The sequence below is a fragment of the Postia placenta genome (genome assembly GCF_002117355.1).
Source record: "Postia placenta MAD-698-R-SB12 unplaced genomic scaffold POSPLAscaffold_7, whole genome shotgun sequence".
NCBI classification, from domain to species: domain Eukaryota; kingdom Fungi; phylum Basidiomycota; class Agaricomycetes; order Polyporales; family Adustoporiaceae; genus Rhodonia; species Rhodonia placenta.
In genome coordinates, this window is record NW_020169838.1 from 2,154,457 (window position 1) to 2,171,195 (window position 16,739).

At 52.5% G+C, this 16,739-nt stretch overlaps 3 protein-coding genes across 3 annotated transcripts; all 3 read left to right on the forward strand.

The window, feature by feature from the left end:
- Positions 1 to 1,725: 1,725 nt before the first annotated feature.
- On the forward strand, positions 1,726 to 4,642 carry POSPLADRAFT_1046769 (hypothetical protein; the record flags this gene model as incomplete). Its single annotated transcript, XM_024479114.1, has 9 exons — positions 1,726 to 1,773; positions 1,826 to 2,431; positions 2,490 to 2,657; positions 2,711 to 2,833; positions 2,892 to 3,132; positions 3,183 to 3,382; positions 3,443 to 3,615; positions 3,671 to 3,949; positions 4,000 to 4,642. The coding sequence occupies 9 exons, from the start codon at positions 1,726 to 1,728 to the stop codon at positions 4,640 to 4,642; spliced, it is 2,481 nt and encodes an 826-aa protein (XP_024339289.1).
- Positions 4,643 to 5,226: 584 nt separating this feature from the next.
- Positions 5,227 to 6,714, forward strand: POSPLADRAFT_1170100 (hypothetical protein; the record flags this gene model as incomplete). The annotated part of the gene is made up of 9 exons (XM_024488082.1): positions 5,227 to 5,355; positions 5,539 to 5,681; positions 5,741 to 5,776; positions 5,833 to 5,906; positions 5,962 to 6,155; positions 6,209 to 6,284; positions 6,340 to 6,395; positions 6,450 to 6,539; positions 6,592 to 6,714. The coding sequence occupies 9 exons, from the start codon at positions 5,227 to 5,229 to the stop codon at positions 6,709 to 6,711; spliced, it is 918 nt and encodes a 305-aa protein (XP_024339290.1).
- A 474-nt stretch (positions 6,715 to 7,188) lies between these two features.
- POSPLADRAFT_1142602 (hypothetical protein) lies at positions 7,189 to 12,346 on the forward strand (the record flags this gene model as incomplete). The annotated part of the gene is made up of 9 exons (XM_024485450.1): positions 7,189 to 7,302; positions 7,411 to 8,594; positions 9,705 to 9,830; positions 9,870 to 10,041; positions 10,174 to 10,453; positions 10,510 to 10,846; positions 10,903 to 11,714; positions 11,771 to 12,232; positions 12,261 to 12,346. 9 exons carry the CDS (start codon positions 7,189 to 7,191, stop codon positions 12,344 to 12,346), a joined length of 3,573 nt encoding a protein of 1,190 aa, XP_024339291.1.
- Between the last annotated feature and the right edge of the window lie 4,393 nt (positions 12,347 to 16,739).

A 16,739-nucleotide genomic window follows, 5' to 3' on the forward strand; every position in this document is an offset into this window, starting at 1 on the left:
CACACAGGCGGTATGCGAACTAACGCCAGGATGCATTTTACTTCTAATATATTGTTCTAAAGCGTTATACCTCCAGGGAGTTTCGTCTTCTGGATTTCCTTGGGGTAGAGAAAATGAGGTATCTTGCCCTCGGTGTTGTAAAACGTCCTCCCGGAACACTAGATTATGGTTGACATCCGCCAAACGCAACTTGACGAAGACTAATGATTGCGTGGAATTGTATAGGAAAACTTGTATTTCCCCGTGCAAATAATGCACGGTAGCCTCAGTGAGAGGCTGCTACGCGTAATTTATTGTAAGTAGTCGTGAGCTCGGTCTTTGCATAATGTTTACTGAATTAATACGCACGATCTGTGGCATATACAAGAATGGGCGTGGGATGTATAGGTCTACATGCCTGCTTATATTTATGTTTTCGGTGGATAAGGCGAGAACATGACATCTATAAGGTCAGCCACCGGCATCCATTTCGGGTTTGTTTGCCCGGGACAAAGTACGGGGTTTGTCCTGTGATTGAACACAACGATCTGCGCCGAGCTCAGATCGGAATCTCATCAACAAACTTCTGAAAGATGACTTCAGGTGGTTCCTACTGAGTATCTAAGTCACTGTATGCAAGAACCAATCTTTTTGTACAAAAGGTCAAATCACAATCAAATAAAAATGAATAGCACTTATCTAATTTCACTGATGTGAAATCGAATGAAAACCGAAGAACAATTGTCAGAAACCAGAAAATGAAACCTGTTTCCATAATCAACTCGTTTTGATATTTCTTCGATCTTTCTTCCATATTAGCGCCAGAATGCCAATCAGGTTAATTTGATCTTTTGTACCAGAAAAATGAATACCACCTGCAGTAACCAATTCTTTTGTACGAAAGAATGAAGATCAAGATATGAATAAAAGTAACTCCTCCTGATCAGTATTAATATGGAGAAGATTTGAACAAGTCAGTCTTTTCATTGTTCCCTCCAATCTCTCTTCTGTTCTCATTCGAGTGGTTCACTTTCCATTCAATGTTTATTAGATCTTTTGCTCAAAAATAATAACCCTTGCATGGCTCGCATGACGTGAGGATATTGTGACTGTCGAAATAAGAGACTGTGGCGCGAGCATATTTGGCCTTGTTTGTAGTACCTTGTGGACTACGCGCCCGAGCCCGCACGTACGTTCCTTTCGCGTTTGACAAATTTCAGACATTAAACACGCCATATCATTGTTACTCGTTTTCGCTTGGTCGAACTCCAATAGATAAGTACTGCTGAGTATCCTGACACTGCGCTTTGAGCACAGAGGGGAGGAAAGCGCGCCTAAGGTGGGGTCGTCGAGACTATGACGATGTTGTGGCTCTGTGCGCGGTTGTGTCCCTGAGAGGTGCGCGTACGTATGGTGCAGACTCCCGCTGACTAGGAACAGAGTGCGCTGGGGCGGGCCCAATGCGCAGGCCCGGGGAGGCGCGTGACATCATAGACGTCCAGGAGCATCGCGTCGAAAGGGGGTCTCCCGTGCCCAGTCTCCTCCATGGCTGTCTTGCTTGGCCGCTTTGCTCGATGACGTCGGCACGCCTACACGCGTCATCCTACGCGGTCTTATATAAACCACCCCGCTTTCACCTTTGTTTTCCAACTCTTCCCCCGTGTATCGATACCGCCCATATCTCTTCTCTCATTCGCTCAGTTTACGACCCTCAGTGACGATCTATTGTCTACGAACATTTTAGTCATGTCTCTTCCCCAGGCCCCGAAAGATATCTCTGACCACCCAGCCTCGGTATGTTCGTTTTTGCTCACTACGCGCTCGTCGTCTCACACGCCGCGCTCAGGGCTCCGTGGTTCAACCAACAGACAAAGCTGCACAGGCAGCCGATGTCGACCGCAAGCTCCGCTTCTATGGCGTCGTCTCCGCCTTGCGCGAATCGCGCATGCCCACGAACGAACAGATCGACTCTGCTCTTAACTATGCGCTCAAACACTCCCCCGTCGACCTCAAGCAGCTCTCACCAGACGGTCAGCGCCTCATCCAGGATTCGCGTGACATCATCGAGACTGCTCGCTTGATGGTCAAGAAGAAGAATGCCGACGAGCTCTTCCAAAACTTCGTCTGGCATACGCGAGAAGTCGACACTTCTTCTGCCAAGAAGGATCCCAACGAAGTGATTCCCGTCGACAAAGACAAAGCCAAGGCCGACGGCCAGCAGGCTGTCACGCACCTCCGCACGCTTTTGTCACTCATCCTCACAAACTCGGAGGTTCGAAAGCTTGTCTCCGACTTCGCTGTCATTGGACGCGATCTACTTGCCCGTGGTGCTGCTAAGGTCGCGGATGCCGCTCGTCCCGACCCTGAGCGCCTTCAGAAAGTCGACGACACTGCTCCCAAGGACCAATTTATCTCCGAAGGTGGCAGGGTTGTTGGACCTGACGAGACACCTGTAAGCCGGAATGCATATATGCGCTAGACCTGACCAATTTACGACTCTGATGTCGTAGGTTCTGGAATCCCGCATTCCAGGAACGGACACAACCGTCAAACAACATCCGAAGGAGAAGCTGGGCCATGGTGCGACTGTTCATCAGGGTAATGGCGAAGTCAAGAGTGGTGCACAAGCCATAAATGAGGCCCAGCAACGTAAAGATGAGCTGTACGAACAGGGCTATGTATGTCCTTCCTTATCCAGCCTTCAACGAGAATACTCATTACTACTATGTAGAATGAGGCATCCCGTCAGAAAGATGACACGCTCAACGCAGTTGGCGGAGACCCCGTTCCTGACAATGGGGAGGATGCGGAGGCCAAGAAGAACGGTCTCATGGGAAAGCTGCGCGGAATGAAGGTATGTTGTTCCAAATACTCTGCATATATGCGCGTAGCTTAACGCTCATCATTTTCAGGACCAAATCTCGGACAAGATTCCACAGGAACACAAGGATAAGGCCAGTGACCACGTCGACCGCGCGAAGCAATTCCTGAGCGAAGAATACTTTCCTCCCGAACGCCGCGACCAATTCGTCTACCGCCTCAAGAAGGTCATTATCGAGTGCCAGAACCACAAGGATTACCAGGAGAGCGTTCAGTGGCTAATCAGCTTCCTCGAGGAGTACTCGTCCCATGGGCAGACAGTCGCTGGCCATGGTAAGCGCTCTCAGCTGCTTTGTTACGTCATTCTCATCGGTCTCGATCAGCAAAGGACTCGCACAACCAGCTACAGTCCGAAGGCAGTATGCAACAGGCCGTAAGCGAACTCCGCACTTTGCTCGAGCGCTTCGCGAACGGCATGAGCTTGGGCGTCATCGGAGACGCCATGCAGGCGCTTTATCGTGACGCTCAGCAGGACGAGGATCTCAAGGAATGGTTCCGCTCTGTCGACCGCTACGTGCGCAAAGTAAGCACCTTTTCAAGCGATTCTGTTTCTCATTGGATGCTCAGAGCCTCTTATCAATAGGTTTTACTGGAGTCTGGGTACGTCTTAGAGCCCCAGTGCAACGACGAGGCGAATAAGCTCCAGGAGAGCGGCCGTCGGTTCTACGAGGGCAAATACCAAGATCACTTCAACAACTTGTTCTCGAGCATCACAGACTGGTTCACGGCATTCGGTGATGATCCGCTCAACCAGAGGCATGTCAAAGTCATACTGTCCTACTCAAACGAGTCGACACTGACCCGCACTCAGGTTTGGTGATGACTGGGCGCGCCTCACGAAAGACTTGCTGTTCGACAGCGAGGGCAGCTTGAAATTCAAGCCTGAGCTCTGGATGGACATCCGCAAAGTCATTCTTCCAAGTATTATCGACCGCGTGGGTTACGTCCCAATTCCGCGTGCCGAGTATACCGACGACACCATTGATCTTGTTATCGAGAACCTCGCGCTGTCAGGTCGCAACCTGTTCCCAAACGTCGTTTCCATGGAAGCGCACAACTTCCTCAAATTCAGCCCGTACAACGCTATCTCGTATGTTGCTCTCTATATTATCGACTGCCTCGGGCGCTGACTAGTAGCAGGGATGAGGGCCACCACGAGTTCACGCTCACGTTCAGCCAAATCCAAGCGGATATGCGCGACGTTGCGTTCTACTTCCGTAAGAAGAGCGGTTTCCCGAAGTTGTCCGACTCCGGTCTTGCCGATGTGCTGCTCGGCGGCGAAGGCCTCACTGTCACCGCCCACATTGAATCCGCAGGAAAAGACCAGTCAAGCGTGTTCAAGGTTAAGAATGTCCACGTCAAGGTCGGCACGCTGAAGTTCTCGATTCGCGATTCGAAGCACGATCTGCTCTACAAGACCGTGCGACCGCTCGCGACGGGCATTGTTAAGAGGCAACTACAGAAAGTCATCGGTGACGCGGTGCGGACGGGCTTGGAGTACGTCGACGGCCAACTAGTTGCTGTGCGCGACCGCATGAATGAGGCCAAGGAGAATCCCAAGGAGAGCCGCACGCAGGCGCTTCAGGATCTCTTCCAACGCAAGAAGGAGGAGGCCCAGAGCACGAAGAGCAAGGCGGACGAGAAGACGGGGCAGTTCAAGGTCGTGTCGAAGCGCGACTCGGCGATGTTGAAGGACGTCGGGCGGAAAGAGGGCTGGTCAAACCGCGCCCAGGAACGCTCTGACAAGGTTTCGCAGGGCGAAGGATGGAGGAGCGAGGCGTAAGTGCTTGGCTACGGTATTGTTCAGCTATGTACTAATGGCGTGTTTGATGGCGATAGGTTCACGATCGTATGAAGGTGATCGTGTGTGCTGAAACCTGAAGTCCTTGGCTTTATCTCAACTTGTTTATGTGTTTTCGCCGATTGGTCGGCATGACGTTCCTTTCTCGCCTGTACTCTTACTTTTGTTTGTCTGCGAGGCAGCAACCCGTCGCCAACCCGAGCGACGTATACCCCCGCCTTCAACAACACCATGACTTCATTCTAGTGTACCGATACGTCCTAATTCTTGCAGTACTTCGCTTAGTTATTCGTACGCGTAATTACATACCTTTTTCTCTGCAGCACCTAGGGCCGTTGCCACTGATCATTAATTCATCGACAAATGGCGAGCGTCACGCCACGACGCGTGGTGTCACGCTGCGATGGTCACGTGAGGCGCTGTCGCGCGAGTCCCACGCGTACTTACCGCCTTGCCGTTACATCTTCCCGCTGCTCATAAGCAGTTCAGCATCATGTTCCCATGTCTACTTTGCTGGTTGCCTGTTGTTAGTGGTCGGCGCTGGACTCGGAAAAGTCTGCCCAGACATGGGAAGCTTTCTGACTGAGGCCAAGTACTTTTGGCAGTATCTTGTGCAGCTATTGTTACCAGGGAAGCCCCAGTTCAGCACAAAGCAGATACCTGATTTGACGGGCCAGGTAATGCTCGTAACAGGTGTGTCCGCAATCACCTATTATCTGCGTAAATCAGCTACGGAGGGCGCTCATGGCGAAGTGTAGGAGGGAATGCAGGTATTGGCAAAGAAACGGTGAAGGTGTGTTTGCTCGGCTTTTCTGCGAATGCAGAGCATATCTGATAGCCTTCTATTCCTGCAGGCGCTGCTCGAACATAACGCGAAGGTATACCTTGCAGCAAGGAGCAGGGAGCGGGCCGAAGCAGCGATCCAGGACCTACAGAAACAAACAGGCAAAACGGCCATTTTCCTTGAATTGGACATGAGCAGTCTAGCCTCGGTCAGGAAAGCTGCGAAAGAATTCATGAGGTACAGTCCACTGGTCGGTGTGCTAGCAGCGAACTGATGCAGACGCGTCTTACGCTTAGCAAAGAGACAGCCCTCCATGTCCTGTTCAATAACGCGTCTGTTCTCACTTTTGACGGCCCTCATCATTATTGTTCATCCAATCTCTGCATAGCGGCGTCATGTGGTGTTCTATCGAGCTCCTTAGCGCGGACGGATATGACCTGCAATTCGCCACGAATGTCATTGGTAAGACTGGCCGGGTTCGTCTGCCTGTTGATGACTTCGCCAACATCGGTCGCAGGTCATTTCTACTTTACCAAGCTGCTCATTCCCGCTCTGCTCGTTGGGAGAGACTCTTCGCCAGATCGCCATGCCCGTATCGTGACAACGTCGTCTTCCACAGCCTACTTGTACACCATCAACTGGGAGTCGTTCAAGGATGGTCCCGCGCGGAGGAAGATGTCCACCAGACAGCTGTATAGTCAGAGCAAATTCGTATGTGATGATGTTGCTGCGTACTGATGAAGGATGTCTCACGGCTCGTGCAGGCCAACGTTGTCGTAGCACGAGAGACTGCCAAACGTTATGCAGATCAAGGTATCATTTCATTATCACTCGACCCGGGCATGTCTTGTCTCTCGTGCTGCTGCGCCTATCAGCCATTAATGATGTAATTCAGGCAGCATAGATACTGAAATCCAGCGAACTGTCCCCGGTATCCAGCGGTGGTTGGCGGTGCGCATAGACAAGATTATCCATAAACATTGCACTAACCAGATTGTGCCGTAGCGCGTGCTAGTCTTCTACCCTGCCTCGTTCGGAGCCCTCACTCAGCTCTGGGCAGGCACGATGCCCGAGGCCATTAACCATAACGGCAAAGTGAGTGAATCATGAAGACATACTGTATTTCTTCCTGACAGTGTGTTTGCAGTTCTTGATCCCCTGGGCTAGAGTCGGGAGATGTAGAGAAGAAGCTTATGACGATCGGATTGGCGAGCGCCTATGGGACTGGCTGGAGGAGCAGGTTAAGGCATTTCAGCCAGAAGCTTGAGGTGCGACGCTTACGTTACTCTTTAAGAATATGGTGGACTCATCATGGTACTATGTTTCTCCACTCAGGTGGTCGTATTTGCAGGCCTCCTTCCCCACCTTCACTGATTCCTTCGTGTTATCAATCTCAGTAATGCAAATGATACCACTAAGGCAGCCACCTGCTGACTGACTACTCCAGGTGGCCTGAGAAAGAGCTAAGGAGCGATGGTATGTTTAACGTTCTGAGCAACTGGCATCGGTGGACTACATCTAATATGTAGACTTACGATGCTTAGTTGCTTCTCTGCCTGCATTCGTTCGCGCTATTCAGTATCAGCCTATCCTAGTATTACAAGTACGTAATGACTTGTAGAAAGAGGATAGCCTGATCCGATAATCACCCGCCGTCAACAAGTTGATGGGTGGGCAGGACGCCTAGCTGCAGTCGCCTCAAGCTCGATGTCTGAATATCCAGTGAATAGATTGTGTGTTCAACATGTCGTTCATCGCGCACCGCTCAATCACTTACCCGTGTAAGGCATACTCGGGCAGTGCGGCGCTGCGGTGTGAAGCGCAGCTCTTCCGAACGAACTTTATCAAGGGCCAGCACGTACTCTGGAAACCCGGCAGCTATACGGGTTGACATGAGGCTGCTCTGACGCTGGGGGACGCGCATGCTTGCAGGTTCGCGCTCACTCTTCCTCTACACCATCCACAGCGACCACTCATGAACAGAGGAAATTCGCAAGCATCCAATCTCGACTCTCGCGGTCAGCGACTCAACAAGTTACTGGATGGCGTTCTTAATGGTCGACAGGCTCTGGGAACGGCGTCGTCTCCCCTCTTCCTGGAAGCAATTTGCGCCCAGCCGGACGCTGCTAAATGCATCGACCGGTTGATTGTCAGTAAAACAGGCCTGTCGTCTGTACAGACAGCTATGCGTGCCGATCTCAGCTTGTCGTTTTTCAATGGACACGCCTCGTCATTCATCATCTATCTGCAGGCACCGGCGCTACGCATCGTCGGAGGTGGCTCGTTTCTCCAGCAGCTCGTCATCGCCATGGTAGAGCCCTCTATCTTCTGGAATACTTTCAGTGACGCCTTTCGTGCTGGAAGTCTGCAGGAGAAGGGTGAACTCTCCTTCGGCTGGCTTCTGCTGCAGCTCGTGGTGCTTCCTGCGAGTAAGGCGGCCCCATACCGCGAGATTGCGCAAGATCAAGCGGTGCTGGACCGCCTCCTTTCTTCCCCGCATTCAGAAACCAGCGCGATAGGGAGGAGGATCAAGGATGTAGTGGCTACGCTGCATGCCTCGATTCCCGATGGCAGCGATACCTTCCCCGGAGACCGACATGACAACGACTTCGCCGATTTCCGCCTCATCTCGATCCATCCTACTGCCGATGAGATCACCTGCCGTGAGCTACCATTCTTGAGGCCCGCTTCCTTCCTCGATGACGCGGAAACTGCGGACAGCCGTGTGGCGACGTATCTCGACAACCACTTTCGGTTGTTGAGGGAGGACATGATTCATGAGATGCGAGAGGAGATGCAGATCGCGCTGGGGAAGAAGAAGGGAAAGCACAGGGGCCTCGTCATCGACGGTCTTGAGCTTGTCGGAGTGCACTTCGGTCCCGACAACAAGAGATCGAAGTGGGCCATAGAGCTTCAGTGCAAGCAAGATCTTCCCGTCTTGAAGCGCAAGAAAGATCGACGCGCGTTTCTCAGGGACGAAGGACGCAGCATTCTACGTCATCAGTCATTGGCGTGCCTCCTTGTCAACGGCAAGATTATCGCGTTTCCCACCATCCTCCGAGATGAAGACCAGCTCGCGAAGCTGCCGCCAGTCGTTCTTTTGTGTCTCACGGGAGAGTCAAGCACGAAGAAAGCTCTTATGGAGCTCAAGTCCGCGACCAGCATAAAATTGATTCAGATTGACACGGCAGTCTTCTCTTTCGAGCCGATTCTAAAGGCTCTCCAGGAGATGACGAGCGTCCCGCTCTCTCTTGAGCTCTTGTCGTGGACTGATGACACGATATTAGCGGATCTACCGAGGCAACCGACACGAATCGTACAAGCGTTGCGGATGGATCCTGGTCAGGATTTGAGGTCGTTGCTCGACATCAGTCAACCGAAGCCAATCATGCTCGATGCGTCACAGTCTGCGTCTCTCATGGCATCCCTCACACAGCCTGTGTCCTTAATCCAGGGCCCGCCGGGTATGTTCCCTGCTAGTAACGACGTATGACTGCTCACACAACTTGCAGGAACCGGCAAATCATTCATTGGGGCACTCTTAGCGAAGATCATCCACGACGCCACTAGTCAAATCATTCTCGTCGTCTGCTACACAAACCATGCACTCGACCAATTTCTCGAGGATCTGCTGAACATCGGCATCCCACCAGACCACGTCGTTCGCCTAGGGAGCAAATCTACCGCCAAAACGGCATCGCTGGCCCTACAAAACTATCAAAAGCAGGATAGGCTGTACAAGAACCGGAAAGGTGATTGGGAGCAGATCGACGCACTAAAAGATACGTCGGAAAGGCGCCTCAAGCATATCGAGACCACGTTCGCCAAAGTGACATCCCCATTACATTACCGAGACCTACTCGAGCATCTTGAATTCGAGCACCCCGAATATTATGAAGCGCTCAAGGTACCTCGAGACGAGCATGGGTTGACACGCGTTGGCCGCAACGGGCGCGCCGTCGACGACTACTATCTATGGCATCAGTGGATGAAGGGCTGGAATGCAGGCATTTACGCGGACTCCCCACATGTACAAGCTGCGGCGCAGATCTGGAAAATGGCGCCAGCACGCCGTCAGGCTCAAATCGCGACATGGAACACAGAGCTTCTGAGAGAGAAGGTAGCTGATATCTACGAGGTCGGGAAGCAATACAACGAGGGCCTTGATTCCCTCGAGCGCAAGCGCAATCAGAACGTTGGTGCGATTCTCCGAAGCAAGAGAGTCATTGGGTGTACGACAACTGCAGCGGCCAAATATAGGGACGACATTCAGGCAGCTTCACCTGGGGTGCTGTTGGTAGAGGAGGCCGGCGAAATCTTAGAGTCTCACATCATCAGCGCTTTGGGTTCCGAGACGTCGCAGCTCATCCTCATTGGGGATCACCAGTAAGTCGATTGCCAAAGCGTTCTACCACTTGCTTATAGCTGTCAAATCGACAGACAACTCCGGCCTAAGGTCAACAACTACTTCCTCACCGTCGAGAAAGGCGATGGGTTCGATTTGAACAGATCAATGTTCGAGCGCCTCGTCTTGAAGGGCTACCCTCATACGACTCTCAGTGAACAGCACAGAATGAGGCCCGAAATCTCTGATCTCGTACGTCAGCTCACGTACCCCGCACTCAGAGACGCAGACGGGACGAAAAATCGGAAACACACTCGCGGCTTACAAGACGACGTTATCTTCCTCAGTCATGATCGTCCTGAGGACGAAAATCCTGAGACGAAGGACAATAGGGAGCTGTACCCATCTTCGTCTAAACGGAACACGTACGAGGCAGAGATGGTGCTGAAGATTGTTCGGTATCTCGCACAGCAAGGCTATGGCACGGAGAAGCTCGTCGTTCTCACGCCGTATCTCGGTCAACTCCAATTACTGCAGTCCATCCTGAAGACAGAGACAGATCCCGTCCTCAACGACCTCGACTCCTTCGACCTCGTTCGTGCCGGCCTGGTGACGGAAGCAACAGCAAAACTGACACAGCGACCGCTTAGGCTCGCAACCATTGGTCAGTTTCTCTTGAAGCGCCTTCTCTTCCCTGTTGACCGTCTTCATTCACACCAGACAACTATCAAGGCGAAGAGAGCGACATCGTCATCTGTTGCCTGACGAGAAGCAATGTTGATCACGACATCGGTTTCATGTCCTCACCGGAACGCGTGAACGTTCTCCTGTCACGAGCTCGCGACTGCCTGATATTGCTCGGGAACGCAGACACATTCCTGAATGCACGAAAGGGGAAAGAGATTTGGGAGCAGTTGTTCCGCCTGCTGGCGTGCGGGAAGCACGTGTACGATGGCCTTCCCGTGAAATGCGAGCGTCATCCTGATCGTAAGGCTTGCCTGAAAAAGCCCATCGACTTCGATGTCCTCACCCCTGACGGTGGCTGTCAGGAGCCATGGTAAGGCCATTCCCAGCGTATTGTTGTGGTCACCACGTTTGACTATATTTGCCCAGTGGTACAATGCTTAGTTGCGGTCTCCACTGCTGCTCATCCAAATGCCATCAGCTATACGATCACTCAAAGATGCAGTGCGAGCATATTCTCAACGATGTGTGCTCGAACGGCCACACCCTGAATTGGAAATGCTTTCAAGGACGCCCTCCGGTCTGCAAGAGGTGTGAAAAGGAGGTGAAGCTTGCCGAGGAGAAGCGACAGAGAGACTTCGCCGACAAGGAAAGGCGAGATGCCGAAGAACGGGAGCACGCACGCAACATAGCCAAGCTAGAGGAGGAGTATGAGCAACAGACTCGTCTTCTCCGTGACAGACAGCTCGCCGAAGAGCGAGCCAATGCGATTCAGCAGAAGCAGCAAGATCTGGCGTCGATCACTGCCCTCACTGCGAAGGCACCGCCGACAAGTTCCGCAGCATCAGTCGTACCCGACAATGGTGGAGCACCGGCGGCTACCGCGAATGGAGCAGCCTCCACGCTTCCGACAAGTGCAGATGCTCTTCCCGCTTCTTCTATCCACCATTCGATCCCGCCGCCGACGCCGACCTCGACGGTAGAGCAAGTTCAGCAGGTGTCCACGGGTTCAGAACCATCCTCGACGCCGACATCTGGTGCCGAGCAGGAGTGGGAACGACAGAAGGTCATGGATGGAGCATCAGATCCTTCTATCGACGCCATCATGAGTATGACTGGGCTTGAGGCCGTCAAGAAACAGGTACTTCAAATTAAGGGCAAGGTCGATGTCACCAAGCGTCAGAACACATCGCTCAAGAATGAGCGATTCAATATTGTGCTACTAGGAAACCCTGGCACAGGTACGTCGATCGGTATCCCACGACCCCTTTGATTTACCTTGCCGCTTGCCCCACAGGTAAAACGACTGTAGCCAGACATTATGCCAAGTTTCTCACGTCTTTCGGTATTATCCCTGGAGTGGCCTTTGTCGAGGCGTCTGGCTCTAGTCTTGCAAATGACGGTGTTCCCGGTGTCAAGAAACACATCGAAACGATCCTTAAGTCTGGCGGAGGGGCATTGTTTGTTGATGAGGCGTATCAGCTCACTGGACAGCATAACTTCCAGGGGACGCAGGTGCTTGATTTCCTCCTAGCAGAAATGGAGAACAGAGTTGGCACCATCGTCTTCATTCTGGCAGGCTACAGCAAACAGATGGAGAAATTCTTCGAGCACAATCCAGGCCTTCAAAGTCGGGTACCGTACACTCTACGCTTCGAGGATTACAATGATGCCGAACTTCTCTTGATGCTGGAAAGGATGATCAAGAAGAGATACAATAGCAGGATGAAAGTCGAAGGCGATTTTGGCGGGTTGTACTGTCGCATCACCGTTAGGCGACTGGGCAGGGGTCGAGGACGAGAGGGCTTTGGAAACGCTCGGGCACTGGAGAATCTCCTCGCTAAGATCTCTGGTCGACAGGCAGACCGAATAGTAACCGAACGCAAGCAAGGCCGCCGCCCAGATGACCTTCTCTTCTTACGCGAAGATCTCATTGGACCTGATCCTTCCAACGTACTGGTCGAAAGCAAGGCATGGAAGAAACTTCAGTCACTTATCGGGCTGTCTGCTGTCAAGGATTCAATCCGCATCCTTTTTGACCTCATAGCTACGAACTATCAGCGAGAACTGGCGGAAAAGGATACTGTACAGATGTCGCTCAATCGCGTCTTCGTTGGTTCTCCTGGAACGGGCAAGACGACCGTCGCAAAGCTCTACGGAGATATTCTAGCCAACTTGGGCTTGTTAAGTAACGGTGAAGGTACGTTCTCGCAGCCATTCCCATGCGACTTTCATGTCACGTTTTGTCCCAGTGATAATGAAGAATCCCGCGGATTTTATCGGCTCTGTTCTTGGCGAGTCTGAAAGCAAGACGAAGGCGATATTGGCGGCAACGGTTGGCAAAGTGTTGATCATTGATGAGGCATGTAAATTCCTACGCCGGACCGCAACCATAATGCTTATATACTCCAGGCATACATGCTGTATGAGGGTGGTGCAAGCCCGGGGAAACAAGCCGATCCGTACAAGACCGCCGTCATCGACACAATTGTCGCCGAAGTTCAAAGTACACCCGGTGAAGATCGTTGCGTTCTATTGCTCGGGTACAGAGACCAGATTGTAGAGATGTTCCAAGTGAGTCCTTATTATCTGGGTGGGCTTCATCTGACGAGGAAAGCCAGAACGTCAACCCTGGCTTATCGCGTCGATTCGCCATAGAAGATGCATTCAACTTCGAGGACTTCTCCGACTCCGAACTCCTGGAGATTCTCAACTTGAAATTGAAGGATCAAGATCTTGGTGCCACAGACGCAGCTAAGGAAGTCGCGATCTCAGTTCTTAGTCGCGCTCGTAACCGCCCCAACTTCGGCAATGGAGGTGAGGTGGAGAACGTCTTGGGGAAGGCGAAAGCTCGATATCAGATGCGTTACGTTTCTGTTCCTTCACACAAACGTCCCTTCGACATTGTGTTCGAGCCGCAAGACTTCGACCCTGCTTTCGATCGCGATTCAAAGGCATCCGCCAATCTGGAGCAACTTTTCGAAGGCGTCATTGGGTGTGACGATATAGTCAAGAAGCTTCGCGGTTATCAAGAAACGGCTCGGAAGTTGAAGGCTCGTGGCATGGAGATCCGCGATCAGATTCCAACGAACTTCGTCATGAAAGGACCTCCAGGTTTGTCTTGATCGGCTCGGAAAAGAAGTGGACACTGAATTGCGCACCCACCAGGGACTGGAAAGACTACCACGGCTCGCAAGCTGGGGCAGGTTTATTACGACATGGGCTTTCTTTCGTCGGCAGAGGTCATTGAATGCTCTGCGTCCGATCTCGTCGGCCAGTACGTTGGGCAAACGGGCCCCAAGACCAAGGCATTACTCGAGAAGGCTCTCGGTCGTGTCATCTTCATTGATGAGGCGTACCGACTCGGAGACGGGCTATTTGCGAAGGAGGCTATCGATGAACTGGTCAGCATGCTCACGCAGCCCCGTTTCTTAAACAAGATTATCGTCGTTCTGGCTGGCTACGATAACGACATGAACAAACTGCTATCCATCAATTCCGGGCTATCCAGTCGCTTCTCAGAGGAGCTCATCTTCAGGAACATGAGTCCCTTGCACTGTCTTCAAGTTCTCCGCACGAAGTTGGCCGAGAAACAGGTTCATTTACTTGCGCTAGATGATCCTGATTCAGCCGAGTACCAATCCATGGTCAGGCTTCTCGAACAACTGGCAGCTCTCCCATCGTGGGGCAATGCGCGAGATGTAGGCACCCTCGCAAAACAAATGATAAGCCACGTATACACGAGTCCTTCGGACGAATCAGCGGACACCGACGAGCTCCTTCTCACTGCGAAAGATGCTATCGCCTGTATGAGTGCAATGCTGGACAGTCGCAAAGAACGGGGCAGGAACGTACCCTCGACATCTCCTTTCGACGCCTTGCGAGACCACTTCTCCATGATGCAGGAGCACGACCCTCCAGCTGCAACGAGCCGTGCGCCTCCGGCGACCAAGGCAGCTCCTCCCAAGTTGGACGAACGGCGAGAGCAGACGCGCACACCCGTGATTGCGTCGGACGATCAACGGGACGCCGGCGTGACGGATTCCGTCTGGTACCAGCTACAAATGGACAGGTTGGCAGCGGAGATCGCGGAACAGCAGGAGCAAGAGAGGATCGAGAGGTTGGAGCGAGAGATCGAGGAGAACCGCAGACGGGAGGAGGCCGAGCAAGCACGTATGACTCAGATTGCTGCACAGCGAGCTCGCGATGCAGCGGCTGAGGCTGAACGGATGCGACAACTGGAGGCTGCCAGATTGAAGGTGTTGGAAGCCAGGAAGAAGCGCGAGAGGGAGGAGGCCGCTCTGCGTGCGGCGAGGGAAGAAGAAGCCAAGAGGAGGGCACAGGAGGCCAAGGCACAAGCAGCCCTTCGCCAGATGGGTGTTTGTGTTGCTGGCTATAGGTGGATCAAACAGGCAAGTGGATATTGCTGTGCGGGCGGATCACACTTCGTGGGGAATGAGGCGTTAGGCATTTGAGAGCTCAGCGTAGTTTCTTGGCTTGTTGCAATATTGGCATACTGTGTGTGTGGCTCGCATAGAGAGGTACTAGGCCCGAGAATCGGCCTAAACGAACAATGTATCCGTGTAATCCGTAGATCCGCAGACGATGTATGATTCAGCCTTGTGTCTGGAGACCTCCCATTGTTATACAGATGTAATCTCGAGCCCTGCCCATAGACACACAGCTCTTCTGGGACCTGCGGCTCAGAAATGATATCTTGACAGCTTATTGCTCGTTGCGTCACGCGACATTTGGTACAGCCAAATGTACCAGAATATTGCGTCACGTCAAGTAGCAACATTAACGATGCTCAGCAAAGCAGCAGGGCGGCTATAAGAAATCTGGAAGGCCCAAATGGTGTCGTAGTAGCACTTTGCGGCTGCTGGGGGGCCGTTCTTCGGCCTATGGACGGGTTATCGTGAAGCGAGATAAGGAAGACAAGATGGAGAGATTCCCTGCGCTAGTGGTAGCGTTAGAGAATGAAGGAGGACTGCGAGCCTATTCTAGCCTTTAGGCTTGATAATCTGTGTAAGAGAATTTAGGTGGAGGGAGGTACAACCCCGAACCTCTCTCAAAAACAAAGGTCCCGCCGGTACATGTGTATCAGATGCGATATGCTAGAAGGTGCGCGCCGCCGCTCAGGCTTCATCGTACCGCTACAGGATCTTGCTCGGGGAGTCGCACTGGACACCATTTACGAACGAGTTGCCCCAGCCCCTCAACTCCAACCCCAATTCCACCAAGCGAAGAAGTAGCGATCTCTCGCTAGACCCTACGTCCTGCGTGCGCTCGGCGTTGCTGTGCGCGTCCTGTTAGAGGAAGAGTAATACATAAAACAAAAGCATGCACCGTGGTGACGGTTACTCCCTACACGCCTGATGCGCGCGCCTGACATCCTTCGATCCAAGTCCAATCTAGAGTCGCTACTTATCTAGTCTGGTTCAATTTGGGGGGTCCCGACAGTAAGACGCGATTTCGGAGTTACGTAATCTATTTCATCTCCGAAACGCGCCGTTAAGATCTTGCTCGACGCGACGCGACGCGTCGCATCGCGCGGGCTCGCTACAATACACCTGTCCCGCGCGATATCTACACTAACAAATGCCATCGAATATCTTTATTTTATTCTATATCTGAATCCAATCCCTCTGTCGCCCGTTTTCGCTTCAGCTCTGTCTCCGTCGGGACATGATATTGACATGGCCATAGCAGATCGCGCGGTGTCGGAGAATCATGCATCACAGTGAGTATGGATGCGACATATCAAGCTTCAATGAAAGGCGGTGGTTATCTCAGGCGACGCCAGGCCACAGCTCGCAACCAACACTACGGTAAGTTCAGACGGCCATCAGCCGGCAGTTCCCGGCCATCAGTCGGCAATCGCTAGCACGCTTGAAATGCTGTCTTACGGTCCGGGGGGCGCGTATTGAAGCAGACCTTTAGAGTGCCCATCCTCTGACCATCAAAAAGGGCGCTCTATTGTAGGCTGCCTAGGGGAGACAACTACTTATCGGCGCGTAGAGCGCGTCGATTCGGTTTCGTGAGATGATCGGGATACCTTTTACGAATAAACCCGGGAAAAGATTAAGATGCCCGATTTGGCAGACTACGCCTGACCGGCGCCTTTTCGCGGATTTTGCCAGGGGCCTACCATAATGTGGCAGTCCAACTCTATCGCGCAGGGAGCCAGTACTCTCTTAGGAGGCATTGATGAACACTCAACCGTGGAAGACTTACAAAAGGCCCCTATCTGAGACCTCCGATGA